General features: G+C 29.6%; 2 protein-coding genes across 2 annotated transcripts; one reads left to right on the forward strand and one right to left on the reverse strand.

Annotated features, from left to right (window-relative positions):
- Positions 1 to 2,916: 2,916 nt before the first annotated feature.
- Positions 2,917 to 6,501, reverse strand: LOC124847962 (2-alkenal reductase (NADP(+)-dependent)-like). The gene is made up of 6 exons (XM_088098702.1): positions 6,485 to 6,501; positions 6,151 to 6,397; positions 5,385 to 5,562; positions 4,385 to 4,551; positions 3,599 to 3,681; positions 2,917 to 3,466 (listed from the first exon to the last, which is right to left on the reverse strand). Exons 2-6 carry the CDS (start codon positions 6,373 to 6,375, stop codon positions 3,088 to 3,090), a joined length of 1,032 nt encoding a protein of 343 aa, XP_087954828.1. The 5' UTR covers positions 6,376 to 6,397; positions 6,485 to 6,501; the 3' UTR covers positions 2,917 to 3,087.
- Positions 6,502 to 12,207: 5,706 nt separating this feature from the next.
- On the forward strand, positions 12,208 to 16,497 carry LOC148192699 (putative polygalacturonase At3g15720). Its single transcript, XM_088099847.1, has 8 exons — positions 12,208 to 12,380; positions 12,715 to 12,849; positions 14,021 to 14,188; positions 14,348 to 14,555; positions 14,938 to 15,019; positions 15,161 to 15,269; positions 16,080 to 16,190; positions 16,268 to 16,497. Exons 1-8 carry the CDS (start codon positions 12,237 to 12,239, stop codon positions 16,493 to 16,495), a joined length of 1,185 nt encoding a protein of 394 aa, XP_087955973.1. The 5' UTR covers positions 12,208 to 12,236; the 3' UTR covers positions 16,496 to 16,497.
- Positions 16,498 to 17,320: the final 823 nt, after the last annotated feature.

Genomic DNA, 17,320 nt, shown 5'->3' on the forward strand with positions numbered 1-17,320 from the left:
TGAGGACATTTGTATTAGATCATTTGGGTGGATGGGATGAAGTTATGCCTTTGGTGGAGTTTATCTACAATAACAATTACCATATCAGGATGGATTCATATGAAGCTTTATACGACAGAAGGTGCAAAACCCCTTTATGTTGATATTAGGATGGAGAGGCTATATTGGTAGGGCCTAAGTTGTTGAAGCAAACAACGAAAACGATGAAAAAGATACAAGAGAGGATGAAGGCCTCGTAGAGTCGATAATAGTCTTATGCTTACTAAAGGAGTAAACCTTTGAAGTTTGTAGTTGGAGTACATGTTTTCTTGAGAGTAACCCAACCAGTAGTGTGGGAAGGGTTATTCATTTGAGAAAACATTCTCCTAAGTTCATTAGTCTATATCAAATCTTGAGAAGAATTAGACCAATAACTTATGAGATCGCTTTACCTCCTCAATTAGCCAACCTTCATTTGATTTTCCACGTCTCTTAGTTGAGAAAGTATATGCTTGATCCTTCTCATGTGCTAGAGGTAGAGGACAAGTCAGAGAAGATCTCTCATTAGAGGTGCCACCTTTTGTTATAGGGGATCGCCAAACGAAGCAACTTAGAGGAAAATCAATCAATCTAGTCAAGGTAGTCTAGGACAGGAAATTCAGTGACTCTACATGGGAGTTAGATGAGAATATGAAATAGTCAGACCCATATATATTTCCTAGTAAGTTAAAGTTTTTGAAGTAAAAAAATATTATATGGAAGAATGTAAAAGTCTAGAAAATTGTGTTTTAGAATTGATATTGTGCTTAAAATGATGAGACTGAATTATTTTAATATTAAAAGTAAAGGTATAAATGTAAATTTTATAAAAGAGTTTCATTATTTTAAAAACACGTCTTCTCTCTAGAAACTTTTTCCTAAAACCCTCTTTTTCTTCTCTCTAAGATTTCTTACAATTCGTTCATCTTTCTAAAGATTGGAGATCGTAGTATTTCTCCTAGTTGTGAGTTCATAAAAAATAACTAATCAATTTCTTCAACGGGATAAGTTGGTTTTTTTGTCTTGGTCTGATGGTTCTTCTGCTACATATGGCCCTTGTTGGCTTGCATGTAGTGTTTGTGTTCTTCTTCTTAGTCTTTGTTGATTAATGGTCCTAATGATGTGTTCTGATCATGCTTGTGTTATTCATAAAGGTAGTTTGAGTTACTTGTGCGTTTAAGAGTGTTATAGGGGTCAATTGTTATGTGTATTTTTATGAGTTCTAGTACTTTATATATTGAACTAGTATTTGATACAATTAAATTGTCTTATGATGTTTCTTTTGTACACTAACTTACACTATTTTCTTTTCTTTTATATGTTGTTGTGCTTTTACAATGATCACATCTCAGTACGAAAAGATGATGAGTAAGGTGTTGATATGTTTTTGTAGAAGATAAAAAACATAATTGTATAACTTTATCCCGTAGATATGTATAAGAATTTCTTCATTTTAAACAACTATTGTAGTTTCTCAATTGTTGATTACATATGCTATATTATTATAATTATTAAATGGATAACTATATCAATATTTTATATATATATTTTTTATCTATTTGTTATGTATTATCAAATTTTTATAATATTTTATTTAGTAATTTTATACTATTAAATGAAATGTTACAATACCATATGGACTATTTGTATATAAAAGATATATCCTTTTCTAGAAAATACTTTTTTATTCAAAATACTTTTTTTACATGTTTAAATTCAAGCAGGATAGCAAATACGATAGAAAGTTCATTTGGGCTTTGTAAAAGGAAAAGAAAAACGTACCACACTTTTTTCTTTCTTTATGTCAAATTAATCATGTGCTATTATAAGCTTTTTATTTAATTCTATTAATTTTTTAAGGATTTAATTAATTTATTTATTTTTACTTTAATTTTCCTTTTTTTTTTCAATCTTTCACTTTTTATCATTCCATTTGAACAAATACTCAGAATAAGTACTTATTTATCTATAAAATGTATCATGTCAAACAACCTTTTTAATAGTTTCTCCCAAGTTTTTTCTTTCTGCACCCGAAAATTACTAATTGTATCCCATAGTAACAAGATAAAGGCTAAAATATTCTCTTTCATTATATTATGTCATCATTGTCTTCACTACATCATGATTGCAGCTGTTCTTTTGTTCTCCATTGCAGAAGAAAAAAACAAGAAAAATGTCTCTTCCAACAAATGACATATGAAAATTATATTATAATTCAATATTCATTTATCACGTGAAAAAAACACTCTTAATAAAGAATATTTTCCATAAATCTCATAAAACACAGAGACAAAACATATTCAATTCTAATTTTTATTATGTGACTTAATTTAGAATAATTAAAAATCAATTTTAGATCATACAATATAAAATTTTAGATTACACAAGACTAATAAAAAAGCCAATTCCCAATTCTAACTGCAGGAGTTAAGTCTTCAATCCCTGCTTAAATATCTATGCTCACTTTCAAAAATATCTATGAAGACAAGAATTGAACAAACATCAAAAAGTGCATAGCTTTTTGGGAGGGACACACTTGTTCCTGGATCAGGCTAATGATGACCATGTTTAAGGCTCTGCATGAATCTTTGGGGATAAGTTTGACCCCACTAAGGACCCAAAATCTTATTTTGCTGATACTGTCATGAAGAAAATCACAAGCAGAAAGAATCATTAAACAGTTGAGTAAGGATGATTACAAAGGTTATGCAGAGATAGTTAAATTATGATGAACAAAAAACCATAAGAGAAGAAACTGATAACATATCATCCTACTTTAAGATACTTTACTAGTAAAGTATCTAATTTATAAAATACTAATAGTTTTATGATAATAATAATTTATAAGTTTTTATTATTTTTAAATATTGTCGTATCAGATATTGGCATAATAGATGATAACACAGAGAAACAAAATGCTTTTATTGAAGAGGAAAACAGCAGATTACATTGATACTACAGAGAGCATCATCATACAGCAAAGGTTATATAAAGACTGTAAGATTTTAAACAGAAGATCCAAAAGTAAAACTGATAACTCAACAGAGAACACAAAAACCAAATGCTTCTCTATTCATGAGAAACAACAAGCACTTGTTTTCCAACATTGCGGCCACTGAAAAGGCCAACCAAAGCTGAGGGACCATTCTCAAGACCCTCAGCTATGTCTTCCACATACACAACCTTCCCTTCTCTGATGTTAGGCAGAAGAAAATCCAAGAATTTGGGATATAGGTGAACCCAATCCATGAAGTTAAAACCTTGCAAACGAACCCTCTTATATATGATTTGTGCCAAATTTGTTACACCTTCATGTTCAGTAAGATTATACTGTGAGATCATTCCACAGACAGGTATGCGACCGTGGAGTCTCATGTTCAGGAGTACAGCATCAAGTGTCTTGCCTCCAACATTCTCAAAGTAGACATCAATGCCTTCTGGAAAGTGCCTGATTTGTATAATTACATACATTAGTCACTACAGCAGCACCATGTTTTATTACCAGGAACAGTAATTTAAAGTTTTGATGAGCAAAACAAAGTGAGATCTAAATATCTTTAGAATACTATTGAGTATAGACCTTTTCAAAGCTGCATCAAGATCAGGCTCTTCCTTGTAATTAAAACCTCCATCAAATCCAAATTTATCAGTCAGTAGATCCACCTGATTATGCAAGAAATTTATATTCAAGTGAAAGGACTAAGTATTTTTCTCTAATAAAGCATAATTTATTTCAGGATATATCAAGAAGTGGACTTTAAGTCTAACTCAACCTTTTAAAAACAGTTTATAAAATGAAGTTTCCATTCACTTATATACTGTTAGTTAGCCATGTGAGATCTCCAACATGATATGGTCACCATAATCCTTTACCATATTCTTTTGGTATCAGAATTTAGAAGAAAAACAAGTGCTAATGTTAATCATGGCACCAACCATTTTAGTAAATCCTTCTTTTATTTTCTGATGGAAGCGAGTTGGATTCCAGTGTGAATACAAGTGCAAATATAGTAGTGTTTAACTGAATTCATGCATAGAGTCATAAAGAAATTACTTTTACTGTTTATCCATGTGCTCCAGAATAAGATGTTTTCTGCATTTTAAGGCACCAATAATCTTTGGAAATAAAAAAAAAATGAATGCAAGATGTCTCAGTTTTCTTTTCATTGAGAAGTGGTTGTTTATAAAAGATAAATTGCTCAACCTAAAAACTCATCAGAAACAAGACAAACAGGCTAACCAAAATAGTAGTATTTCTTGAGCAAAAAACAAAAGAAATGTTAGAAACAAGGGAACAGATAAGGAATAGGTGATGCTGATTTATGCAGGATTGAGGTATACCTAGCTTAAACAATTACAACAATACCTTCTCTTTAGATCCAGCACTTCCAACAACATAACAGTCATTCAGTTTGGCAAATTGCCCAACAAGTTGACCAACTGCACCAGAGGCAGCTGAGACAAAAACTCTCTCTCCTTTCTGGAGAGAGCCTACTTCAAATAGCCCTGCATATGCAGTCACTCCTGGCATACCTGTGTTACAACATCCAAGAACAAAACGTTTAATGTTATAAAATCCGAGCTCAACGAAATCAAGAGAAAGCATGTATAGAGTCAGAATATTAAAAGCTAAAAAGTGTAATATAAATTGATAGAAGTAGATCACAGAGTTGTAGATGCACAGCAATAGACCTATAAAAGAATTTAGCAACAACTTCCAGATGAAATAGAACCATGATACAATGTTTGTTCTCTTCAGTATCAAAGCTGATCAGCCAACAAGTCTCCTGAATCAGTGATCAATAGCCAATAACGTTGACTGAACAAAAGAAGCAAATGGAGAAGGAAATAGGAACAAACAGACAGAAAACCAAGTCCTACACATCATGTTCTTCTATGATGCTTAACCCTTAATACTAAACATACAAGAATAAAAGGGAGCTGATTACAAAGATTCTTGCTTGCATGCTTGCCTGGATATAATATAACTTCATATGATGAAGAAACAGAATGTATAATTTCAAAATATAACAGAAAATATACATACTAAAACTGAGAGATTACCACCCATACAAGGCTGTAACAGATATATAAAGGCAGTGAAGAACTGCACTTTCAGTTCCAAATGAGAATAGAGGCTTTCCTTTTTTTTCTTCTAAATTTTCTCTTTTGAAATTTCTTATGGAGAACCTTGTCCAAACAAATCCTTACACCGTGATGGTTAACCCCTTTATCCCAATGAAACTTAAAAAAGGGTAATCTATTCATGACAAAACTTCAATAAACCCCAACATGCAGTTCATAATGATATCAATGTCAAATGCATCATTCAAAGACAGTGTAAGTTGAAATTACAGAACACATACCAAGAATTCCAGTGTAGTAGGTAAGTGGAACATCAGTGTGCTCAATTTTGAATAGTATTTGAGCAGAGGATAACAAGCTATACTCTTCCCAATTGGTAAATCCCCACACTAAATCACCTTCCTTATAATTTGGGTGTCCAGACTCCAACACTTTAGACACACCATATCCTGTTAATGGCTGCAATCACTAACACTAATCACCGGAAGCAAAGATACATTCTTCAATTGCAGTTTCGATCATGAACATTCTTTGATTAACTTCAATCTCAATTCAAAAGGTAAAGTGAAAAACTAAAACAATAAGAGCAAATTATTGCATGTGTAGTAAAGAGTTTTTACAGTGTGATTCAATCATACAATTGCCTTACACAATAAATTTCTTAACTTTCACAACAGCTAGCTCAAAACTCATAATCATCACCAACTCCAATTGGTTGATGGTGTGAATAGCGATTAAACTCAAAGAACAATCTCAAAAACTACAAATTTTAAGAATTTTAAACACAAATTGCAAAACCCACTTCCTGAAATGCATTGATTCCATCTGATTATCAAACAAAATATTCACAACTCAAACCAATTAAAACCTTTCAATTACACAAACCGGTCCCGATATCATGAACATGCCAACAACATCATCTTTCAAAGATTAATTCACATAAACAAAACCCATATATGTATCTAAAAGTCCATAAACAAGAAGTACATTATTTAACGAATCAAACTGCATAATTTGCAGCAACAAAAGGAAAAAAAAATTACTTACGGATCCAGGAGTGTAGGCGCGACTATTGGGGGATCCTTCTGGTTTGCTCATGAGATTCCTCATGTAAGGGTCACAGGACAAGTACAGATTTTTTAGCAGGACATGATTGGAACCTTGTGGAAGCTTCAATGTTATGGTACTTTCGACAATGTTCATGTCGGATTCTTTTGGAAAACCTGTGACATGGTCCCTCAGAAGCACTTGCTTGTTCCTCACTTGTGTCATCTTCTTTTACTTAGCTGGGTTTCTGAGTTTCAATTCAGTTCAGTTTATAGACAAAAGGGTTCAAGGAAATCATAAAGAAGAAAATTATCCTAAACTGAAAATTACTCACCAATGATGATGTTGCTGACAAAAGAGTTTCTGTTTCTCCATTATTACCCTTAAATGAAGAAAACATAAGTGACAGTGACACTGTTTTCACCATGGAAATTTTACATGCTTCATTTCATTCTACAAACTTAATTCTGAATTAAAATAAATTTAGATAGACATAGTCTTAAATAATTAATTTAACTATTAACCAATTTATATTTGAATTAATATCCCAAATACAGTTTTTTGTGATCTTGATGTATAATTTGGTTTCAAATGATTCAAAGAATTAGACTTTCGACAGAAATTATAAAAGAAAAAGAAATGTATTTTTTTGTTGATTGAACAGAAAAGGAAATTTATATTTTTACTTTTTCTCAATTTCCTTCAAAATTCAATTTATTTAAAAAGATAAGATATAAAATAAAATAATTTTATAATTTTATTATAAATAATTAATTAAAATTTAAAAAATAAATATAAAATTTAAAAAATAAAATAATTTATGTCAATAAAAATATATTTACATCAAATATAGTTATAAAATAATTACAAAGATAATCTTCCTTTAGTAAGTATAAATGCATAAGTCTGTAATTTGATTTTTATTTACGAAAAATCACAATAATAAACTAATAATAATTTACAAGTTTTTTTTATTAAGTAACTAACTAGGTCACGTACAAATCTCTTTCCAATTTGATTTTCATCAAATTTACACATATCTCCAATTGCTCTTTGAATTTAATTCAATTTAATTATTACAGAGAAAAGGTTCATGAAAATGATGAAAGTGACAAATGATTCCAAATTGAAAATGATATTAGCGAGATGATTTTGTTGGACTTCCTTTTTCTGGAATAAGATTACCTTTTCCACTGTTTAAACGTGGAAAACGTGATAATGGATAAGGTGAGAAAGGAAAGCACGATAGTGATATGGGTTTTATAAACAACCCATTTATGGTATTTTACCAAATACTTATAACAGGAGGAATTACATAATCATAAACATAAACAAATTCTATATTAATCTAATTGTAAATAAAATTACAATAATATTTCAAAAAGAATTTAGTTGAGATCAAAATTAGTATATTAAAATATAAGTTTTCTTTATACAAATTTTAAGAATTATAGTACTTGTTTCTTTAAACTAGCTCCAACTGTTATCATTTACTCATATAAATTATTATGATCAAGACAAACAGATAACATTACTATACATAAAAAAAATCTATATACTAAACTAGAGATAATTCAAAACTTGTAAGTTTTAAATAAAAGATAACAATATTATAAAACTTATAACTTTTTATTTGCAAACAATCTCGGACAATTATTTTAAATTGTCAAATCTTCACAAAACATTAAAAAAATATCATTACTAAGACTTTTGAAGAACTTGTATTATCAGTAGTCTAAGATTTTACACCTGCTATTGCTTAGTCACTTTTTCTTCACTGAAATTATACACTACATAAAAAACTGAATTTATTGATGGTTAGTAGCTGTCGAAAACGGAAAACTGAAAAATTTATTGATAATGATTGTTTTTTTGATAAATTATCGACCAAAAAAAAAATTCTTCAATAAAAGTGTTATCGATAATATATATCTTCTGCTAATAATTATTGAAAGATTTATTCATTCATAATGTGACCAGTACGGAATATCATCAACATATTTATCTATTGGTAAATTCAAATTCCATACCAGTATAATGACTATATTTTCATACCACACATTGAATCCTGGACATAAACTAATACAATACCAATTAGACAACAAAAAAGACAATCAAATCCGAGATGACATTAATACAATACCACATAAACATCACATACATGTTTATAATGCACTTCAAACAAACATAGAAGTTTTAAAAATATGTTTATAAGTGATAAAGTCTTAATAATCTACATAGTTATCATAATTGTTTTCTTCTTCTTCGTCATCCAATTACTACTGTTGTGAATGTGGCTGGACTAGGATGGGTTAGGCTAGATTGGGTATTTGCTAGGACGGTGTTGGTGAACTGAGGCTGTTGAAGACAACTCTGTGCTTCTAGAGACAAAGTTTATTGGTCCATATAGTTGTCTTTTATTTTTTTTCACTGACAACGTCAACCTAACATTGTGTTCTAATGATGTCATCCTCACTATTATGTTCTTCTGATGCATCAGGGCATGACCCTTGCTTAGATCTGACTTATGAGAGCCTACTTGAAAATTCTTCATGTTAACGATTTTGCAAATTGTCAGTAAAAGAAAGAAGTTTAAAGGAAACAATAGTATAAGTTTAAAGTTTAAAGCAAATAATAGTAAAAGTATTTGCTTACATGTGTCCTCTGAGACCTTTCATCAATAAATTGGATAAATCCCTTTCAAAGATGAATTTGTTGAAATACCTCATCAAAGTATACAACCTGTTCCAGCTCTTGTACTTGTAAGAGAATATAGGGTTATATACATACATCAATTTTAAAAGACATAACGTTATATCAGTTATATCATAATGATAACAAAAGGAAACAAGGTTTATATCATAGGAATGACATGCTTATGAGTGGTAATGAATCACCTTTTTGTAGGGTTCCAACCTTTTATAAAGCTCTTTTCTTTTGGATGATAGTACATTTTTTCTCTACAATGTAGTAGATGATGAGCCGGGATTAAAAAAAATAGCGAATGCCGGATCAACAAAGGAATCTTGGGAGATATTAGAGGTTGCGTATACAAGTGACAACCACGTTAGACAAGTCCGAAAACAAGCTCTTAAAGGAGAGTTTGAAAAATTGAAGATGAGGCCCAAAGAACATATAATCGAGTACATAACTTGGGTGGAGAAGGTGGTCAACCAACTTGGCAGGAATGAAGAACAAATGCCACCTAGCCGGGTTGTGAGAAAAATCTTGAGATTCCTCACAAAAGATTTTGAAAGTATCGTGTGCACCTTCGAAGAATCGAAGGACTTGTTAGTTCTCAAAGTGGATGAACTTGTTGGGTCATTAGAAGCCCACAAACAAAGAAGAAGGAGTTGGGATGAACGTGTTGAATCTTTTGATCAAGCACTACATGCACAGTTTGACTCGAATGAAACTTAGATTACTCAGAGACGATGTGGATGTAGGCGAGGTAATTTTTAGGATGATAGTAAAGAGCAAATCGATCAGAAGAATTTGCGTGACTGAAGACAAGGTAAAGGCTGAGGGGATCAGTTAGAAGTTGGGTGTTTTAAGTGTGGCAAGTACGACCACTATGCAAACGAGTGCAGATCGAAGAAGTGCTACAACTCTAGTAAGATTGGCCACATTGCAAAGTATTGCAAGGTTGAGACAAAGGGGAAGGGAAGAAAAATCTCCTTACTAAAGATACAAAACAAGAGTGTGAAATCTTCTTTATGACAAAAAGCTCAAATATAAAGAGTGTGAACATGGAGAGCTAGGTTCCAACAATGGATGAAGTAATATTGGTAAATGGTGCGACAAACATGAAGAATAAACTCAAACAAAAAAGAAGAAGAGATTCATCAGATAGGGAAACTTCTGGATGAAGCTAACGAGATTATGAATAAACAGAAGACAGAGCTTGAGGAGCTGAAGAAGACAACTGTTGAAAAGGAGGAGGAAACATCTAGTGTTCTTGAACTAGATGAAAACGGGAAAGAGGAAGATGAAGATGCTGAGAAGAACTAGGGTGTGAGATGCTCTTATACTGAGATGACAAAAAATATGATGAGTAAAATTTCAGACAATATTAGGTTGGCCAATGTTGTTGAGAGGTCAGCCAAGATTATTGAGAAGCCGTCTAAAGTCAGAAACGAGTTGGTTGATGTTACTGGAAAGTTGGGTAGAACAAAGAACAAGTCGTCCAAAACATTAGAGAGTTTAGTTAAGGTGAAAGACAACACAACTAACATGAAGAAAATGAAGAATCCAAATTTGGTTGAAAGAAGCAAGTTTGATATAGGGTCATGCACATGGAAAACCAAATAAAGGATGAAAAATTGAAGTTTATGAGAATTTTGTTAACTTAAATTAAGAAAATGGTGTTTTTGTAATTTCCTTTGCTTTTATTTTTGCGGAGCAACAAGGAGGTTAGTTAGGCTTGCGTTTTAGTTTTTATATTGCTAGGATATAAATTTAGTTTGATACAAGTATAATTTTTTTTCGTTTTATTTTTTTTGTTGTGTTTTTAGTTTTATTCTAAGAGATTTAGATGGATGTACACAACTACTTTAAATCGCTTGCTTGTGTACAATGAAACTAGCGCATATTCTACCGAGTAAATATATTTTTGTGTGTGAGGCTAATTGCTCAAATCTCAATATCTTCAAACAATTTCTCACCAAATTATCACAATTCAACACATTCAAACAACAACAAACCAAAAACTTTAAAATTTTACATATTTAACACATATGACTTCACCAATTGTAGTTAAAAATTCAGGGTTCTACGTTCTTCCAACAACTCTAACCACAAAAATATTTTTGGTTTAGTGATATGAACATACCTTTGAAATCACATAAAAATAATTTAAGGGAGTTGTTGTTACAACCACATGCAATTATTGACATAATATTCACTAGTATATACCATTACGCTTAGAAGGTAATTTCAATAAAAGTCCAACTACTTATTATTTTAACTATTGTTACGTATGAATGACCATGAAAATATATAAGTCACTAAAATTATTTTAGATGACAAATACTGTAAAAAATATTTAAATAACAATGAATTATAGAGACTAAAAGTAATTAGTCTGTATGATAATTAATTTAAATACTAATTTATATTATAAGAAAAATTTAAAATTTTCATGCTAAAAATTCGTGAAAAACATTCAAATTTCCTGAGTAATAGTGTTTCGTTCACGAACTCTGAATAATATGCTCATAGAAAACGTTTTCCATGGATTTTTATTTTTTGTGGATAACTTTGGACAGACAATTTTTTTGGAAAAGGTTGCGTCACTTCAGTGGGTAATTTCCCATAGATTTTATATAATATGTTAAAAAGAAGTGAACACGTGTTTTCACTATATATATATATATATATATATATATATATATATATATATATATATATATATATAATAATAATAATAATAATAAAATGTTTATTATATATTATTTAAATAAGTTATACTTTAATGTTAACTTTTATTTTAATTAGTTTTTGAATTTTTTTTCAGTTAGCATTTATGAAATGTTGAAATAACGCATTATCTTTTATTTAATTCTTCTTTAAATGATCAAAAAAAAATATATTTGTTTAGATAAAAATATACAGCTAATAAATTCTGTGTGAAAAAAAAAACACTTTGAAAATAATTTCAATAAAATATTTATTTTAACTATTGTTATTATATATGATGAGCATGAAAAAGATGACTTACAAGAAAATATTTAAATAACAACTAAGCGACTAATTTATATTAATTTATAAATTAAAAACTATTAATATTTAAAATAATTTTTTATAAATAAAAAATTATAAATAGTTTGTCTTTAAATTAATTTTTAACATTAATTTACTACAGTTTTGACTACCCAAAACGGAATTAGTGTTCAATAAATAATCAGTGACCTATTTAAAGTTACTTTTACTCCTTAAAGAAAAGCATGTGCAATTTAATGATTATGACCTTATGCATTTAATTTCTTTTTTCCAATTCCATATTTATTGATCACTGGTTACAGTGAAGGATCAATTCTTTCAGAAATAAGAAAAAGAAAAGAGTGTTATTCTAGAATTTGTAAAAAATGCAAAGGTTAATGAGTGGTATCTTGATTCTAGGTTTTATTTCAGCCACGTTCTGTCTGAAACACAATTATGAAACCCAAATCAAATATTTTAATGTGATGGACTATGGAGCTCTTGGTGATGGCACAACTGATGATTCAAATGTATATATCTTTTTTTTTTCTCACTCTTTATATAAATGTGTTATATATACTTTCCTCATTCTTGGTTTTGGTTTTGCCTAACCTTAAATAGTCAAATAAATAAATCACATTTCTTTATAATGAATGACTTATTTCAAAACGGATTTTAGATAAGCAGCTTTCATCTTGATGAAACTTTAATACCATCTTACAATTTTAATTCAATTGTAAATTACAAAACAATCTTTTAAAGTGAAAGCAAAATTTGAATTTTTTTACAATAATCATTTGATTGTAATAAATTTTTGTCTAACGAATGGAGTGATCTTTAACCATTTGTGTTAATTGATTGTAGGCAATTTCAAATGCATGGCAAGGTATGTGTGGAGAGGAAGAACCAGCAACTCTACTGATACCTTCAAACAAAATATTTTTGGTGAAAAGATTAAACCTAAATGGTCCATGCAAAGCTCCAAATGTTGGCATTAAGGTATTTAATAGGGTATTTAATAAGTTTAAATATATTTTTTACTTCAAAATATTATAAATATTAGATCTTATTGTTCGATTTATGGGAGGTTAACCCTTCTTTTTGATCGTTCTTCTGACCCTAAGCATATGTCAAAAATTTTCGGGTTAAATATGTTTTTAGTCCCTAAATTATTGGCCATTTCTGGTTTTCGTCCCTGTTTCAAAGTAAGGTACAATTTGGTCCTCATTCTTTTCGAAACGTTCGTTTTAGTCCTCGGAATTTTGGTTTTAGTCCTCATTTGTTGGTAAATGAGGACCAAATTTTTAAACAGTGTTTAGTTTTCAAGGACTAAAACGAACGTTTCGAAAAGAATGAGGACCAAATTGTACCTTACTTTGAAAGAAGGACGAAAACCAGAAACGGCCAATAGTTTAGGGACTAAAAACATATTTAACCCAAAATTTTCCTTTACTTCAAATTTATTATTGTTTGGTCAAATTGATTGGGGAGTTACTTGCATAAGCTAATTTGATTTTAAAGTCAGTAAAAATTCAACAACAATAATAGTAATAAATGTGTATTAAATATAATTAATCTATCACAATATTTTAAACTTCTATTTATAGATTTTGAAATGAGTTTCAAATTAACATGATCTAATTATGGTCGAACATATAATGATCATACTTAAGTTTAATGTAATTTTCTTTAATCTTAAAGCTCATCTTACTCATTAATCGATTAGTTAGATATTTCATACATGATAAGATTATATGGTCTTAAGTTGATTAAACGGTTATACGATACAATTATCAAATTAAATTGTAAAGAATTTCATCTCTATACTCTATACTCTACGAAAGTAATATAAAAGATTCTCGTCAGCAAACCACATGTAAAGACTATATTATAGTTGATTGAGAAATCTCGTCATTTTTTTTAATAGATGGGGAATGGAAAATATATTTATTAATAAAGAAAACACCTATGAAAAAACCACATTTAGCAAATTTTAAAACAATCTATTTATGAATATTATTCTTTATATAATGTTTAATTTTCTGATTTTTACACGATGTATCACTTAAACTCATAATTAGATTTTCAACAAAAACATTTACTCAAATTAATAGTCAAGTTTGATAATTTTCTTCTCCTTTTGTTTTCTTTTCCTCTAATTTTGTTGCAGTTTGAAGGGAAGATAGTTGCTCCATGTATGGATGAATGGGATGGTGATTCGTTCAGTTGGATTAAGATATTCTATGTAAATGGTCTGACAATTGAGGCTGATGGAGGAATCATTGATGGCAACGGTTCCACTTGGTGGGAGAAATGCAGAACATGCAGAAGGCCAACAGTATGATATATCACATTCTTTTTCTACTTTTCACTTTCTTTCTTATCCCATTCCTCATTTACTTGAAATTTCTTTAGCACAGAAAATGGAATCAGATTTTAATTTTTTTCTTAATCTCAAAGCCTTCTGGCTGAAAATTTTCATATGAATGTGATGCAGTCCTTACGTTTCCATTCTTGTAATGGTCTTACTGTTAAATCTCTAAGTATGAGTAACAGCCCTGGAGCTCACATATCAGTAAATGGCTGCAATGGAGCATTATTCTCTCACATCAATATCAATTCTCCTCCAAAAAGTCCTAACACTGATGGCTTTGACATTGCCAATTCCAAAAATATAGTAATCCAAGATTCTACTCTGGCAACAGGTAAACTAAGAAAATAGTTCGGATTTTCTATTAGTTTTTTATATTGTTTTTCTGTCGTATCTTCAAAATATACTAATTTCAGTGTATTAAACTTTTTTTAACATAGTTTAAGACATTAAAAGCAATCATATAAGTATATTTCGAAGATAGGAGAAATAATAATAAAATTTCAACAGAGAATTCAAAATGAAATTAAAAGGAAAAAAAATACATTTTACTTGTTTGAAGAGGTATTTTAAGATGATAACATGGAGAAAGTACTTAAAGTAATATACTTTGTTGATATGGTTAACCAAGTTTTCATCGTATTCAATGCGTTATAGAGTGTGAATTTAAGCTAAACTATGTGAAACATTGTAATTTACCATGTCTTTCTAAATAGGTGATGATTGTATTGCCATCAATGGTGGTTCTTCTTACATCAATGCAACTCGACTTTTTTGCATAGGAGGCCACGGGATAAGGTTTGTATAAATTGTATCATATATATAGTTTCTGTAATGTTAAATTAATTGTTCTTTATTATGAAAGTTGATGTAATAGTAAAGTTAAATATTTGATTGAACTGTGCATGACATGTAATGAAACATGTATGAATCAAGCAGCATTGGAAGCCTTGGCAGAAACAAATCCTATGAAACAGTCGAAGAGGTACATGTACAAAATTGCAGCTTCATTGGCACCACAAATGGAGCAAGAATCAAGACATGGACAGTGAGTAACTTATATATACAATGCTTCATACATCATAATATTTTTTATTAACTTTTGTTTGATATTTTATCCTTCAATATTAAATGAGAACCTTACAAAACCAACTTCAAACATTTATTTTTATATATATATATATATATATATATATATATATATATATATATATTATAAAACTAATGGATAGTCTAAGACCGGATCCAAAATAACAAATCTCTCTAAAATACATTTTGATTATGGGATCGAGGTAAAATATTTACTATGCTAAGATGATCCGAATGCTAGTCTTTAACACTATTCGTCCTAAATGTTTGTTCGATTAAACTTGAATGTTATCTGCAGAAGGTATTCCGATACCAAAGTCGGTAAAGATTCAACAATTTTAAAAATTAATGCATATTAAATGTAATCACGTATCTTTTTATTTCACCTATCTCTTTATCTTAAACTTGTATTTATAATTTTCAGAATGATGTGTAGGTTAAGGACGACCTAATTACGACTTAATTCTTGATAATCACACTTTATTCTAAGCTAATTAGTGTTTAGTAATTTCTTAATATTCGGAGAGTTTGGCCCATCAAGATAACTGACCGATTGATCATTCGTCTGTAACTAATTGTTTGGTCATACATTATTAATAAGTAGTCTTTAAATATAATTCAATCTTATAAAAACAATTTGAAAAAGTAAGATTTGTACCTTATATATGGTAAATCTACCTTTTTTTTATAGTTAATGTGAAGTCTCCACCATTCAATATCTCATGGTATCATCTTAATTAATATCTTTTCATTCTCCAATTTTATGCAGGGTGGATCAGGGTATGCAAGAAAAATCATGTTTGAGGAAATCATACTGCAAGATGCTAAGAATTCAATTATTATAGACCAATACTACGGCATTAAAACTCTAAGTGAAGTGGTATAAACTTGAATTTGCATTCACATTATTATGATATGTGATTTCAATATTTTGATTTGAAATAATTATGGTAACAGGAAGATGATGCAGTGAGGGTGAGTGAAGTGACTTATAGAGGATTCAACGGAACTTCTGAAAGTGAGAAAACAATTAACTTAAACTGTAGTCCATCTGGTTGTTTCAACATTACATTGGATCAGATTAATATTGTCTCTTCAAAATCTTCTAAACATGTCTATGCTTTTTGTAAAAATATTGTTAATGGGACGATTGGATCCACCGTTCCAAAAGTATCTTGTCAATAAAATGAATTCCCATGCCAACATTTGTGGTGGTGGATTTAATGTAAGAGGAATTAAGCTTTGTTAGATATTCCTAATATTTATGACATTTCTAAGAGAAATTAACCTTAGTGAATTTAGTATATTTTCTCAATTTTCTTGCCTACTTATCTTTACTTTCAGAAACCCTACAGTATCTTTCATCCTAAAACTTTTTTATTTATTAATAATAACAAATAAATTAGTAAAGATACGTTTGGGATGTCTTTTTTACGCATGTAAAGTCGAATATACATGCATAAAAAGAGAAATTATAGTTCCACAGATTGTTAGGGACTCGAGCCAGTTTATAAAATATCGTGTCACATAGATGACACAGTATAAGTGGATAATATTATATATGTTTTTAACATGGATAGTGTCCAAAGTATTTTATTATTATATTTTATTCACTAAAAATAATTATTATTTAGTGGGGTTATAAAAACTTTTCATAAATTAATATTATTTAAGATAATTATAGTGAATTGTTAAAAGACTCATAATAATGACAGTTTTAATTATTTTTTAAAGATGTTTATGACCTTCACAAATTATGATATATTTTTCATAATTTTTTTTTTATGTTTAAATTTTTCCAAACCTTTCTTTTTGTGCTCAATTTTTTCTTTTTCATTTTCCGTAAATTTTCCAAACTAGGCGCACGATTAATATCCTTGAGTCACTATTCTTCAGCATCGCTTGTTGCTAGTGCTTTTATTGCCTTTGTAGAACCATGCACAAATATAAACACAATGAGCTGAAAAGAATGGCTGTGGCAATTAAGGCAAAGTGTAATAGCAATTTTGA

This window comes from Vigna umbellata, chromosome 9, assembly GCF_029865625.1.
Source record: "Vigna umbellata cultivar VRB3 chromosome 9, Vumbellata_1.0, whole genome shotgun sequence".
NCBI classification, from domain to species: Eukaryota; Viridiplantae; Streptophyta; class Magnoliopsida; order Fabales; family Fabaceae; genus Vigna; species Vigna umbellata.

Coding starts and splice junctions, on each gene's coding strand:
- LOC124847962 (XM_088098702.1), bottom strand. CDS start 6,375: ATGACACAAGTGAGGAACAAGCAAGTGCTTCTGAGGGACCATGTCACA. Junction 4,552..5,384: donor CTACTACACTGGAATTCTTG/GTATGTGTTCTG, acceptor GTTGTAACACAG/GTATGCCAGGAGTGACTGCA. Junction 3,467..3,598: donor CTTGATGCAGCTTTGAAAAG/GTCTATACTCAA, acceptor TATACAAATCAG/GCACTTTCCAGAAGGCATTG.
- LOC148192699 (XM_088099847.1), top strand. CDS start 12,237: ATGCAAAGGTTAATGAGTGGTATCTTGATTCTAGGTTTTATTTCAGCC. Junction 14,189..14,347: donor GAACATGCAGAAGGCCAACA/GTATGATATATC, acceptor AATGTGATGCAG/TCCTTACGTTTCCATTCTTG. Junction 15,020..15,160: donor ATAGGAGGCCACGGGATAAG/GTTTGTATAAAT, acceptor TGAATCAAGCAG/CATTGGAAGCCTTGGCAGAA.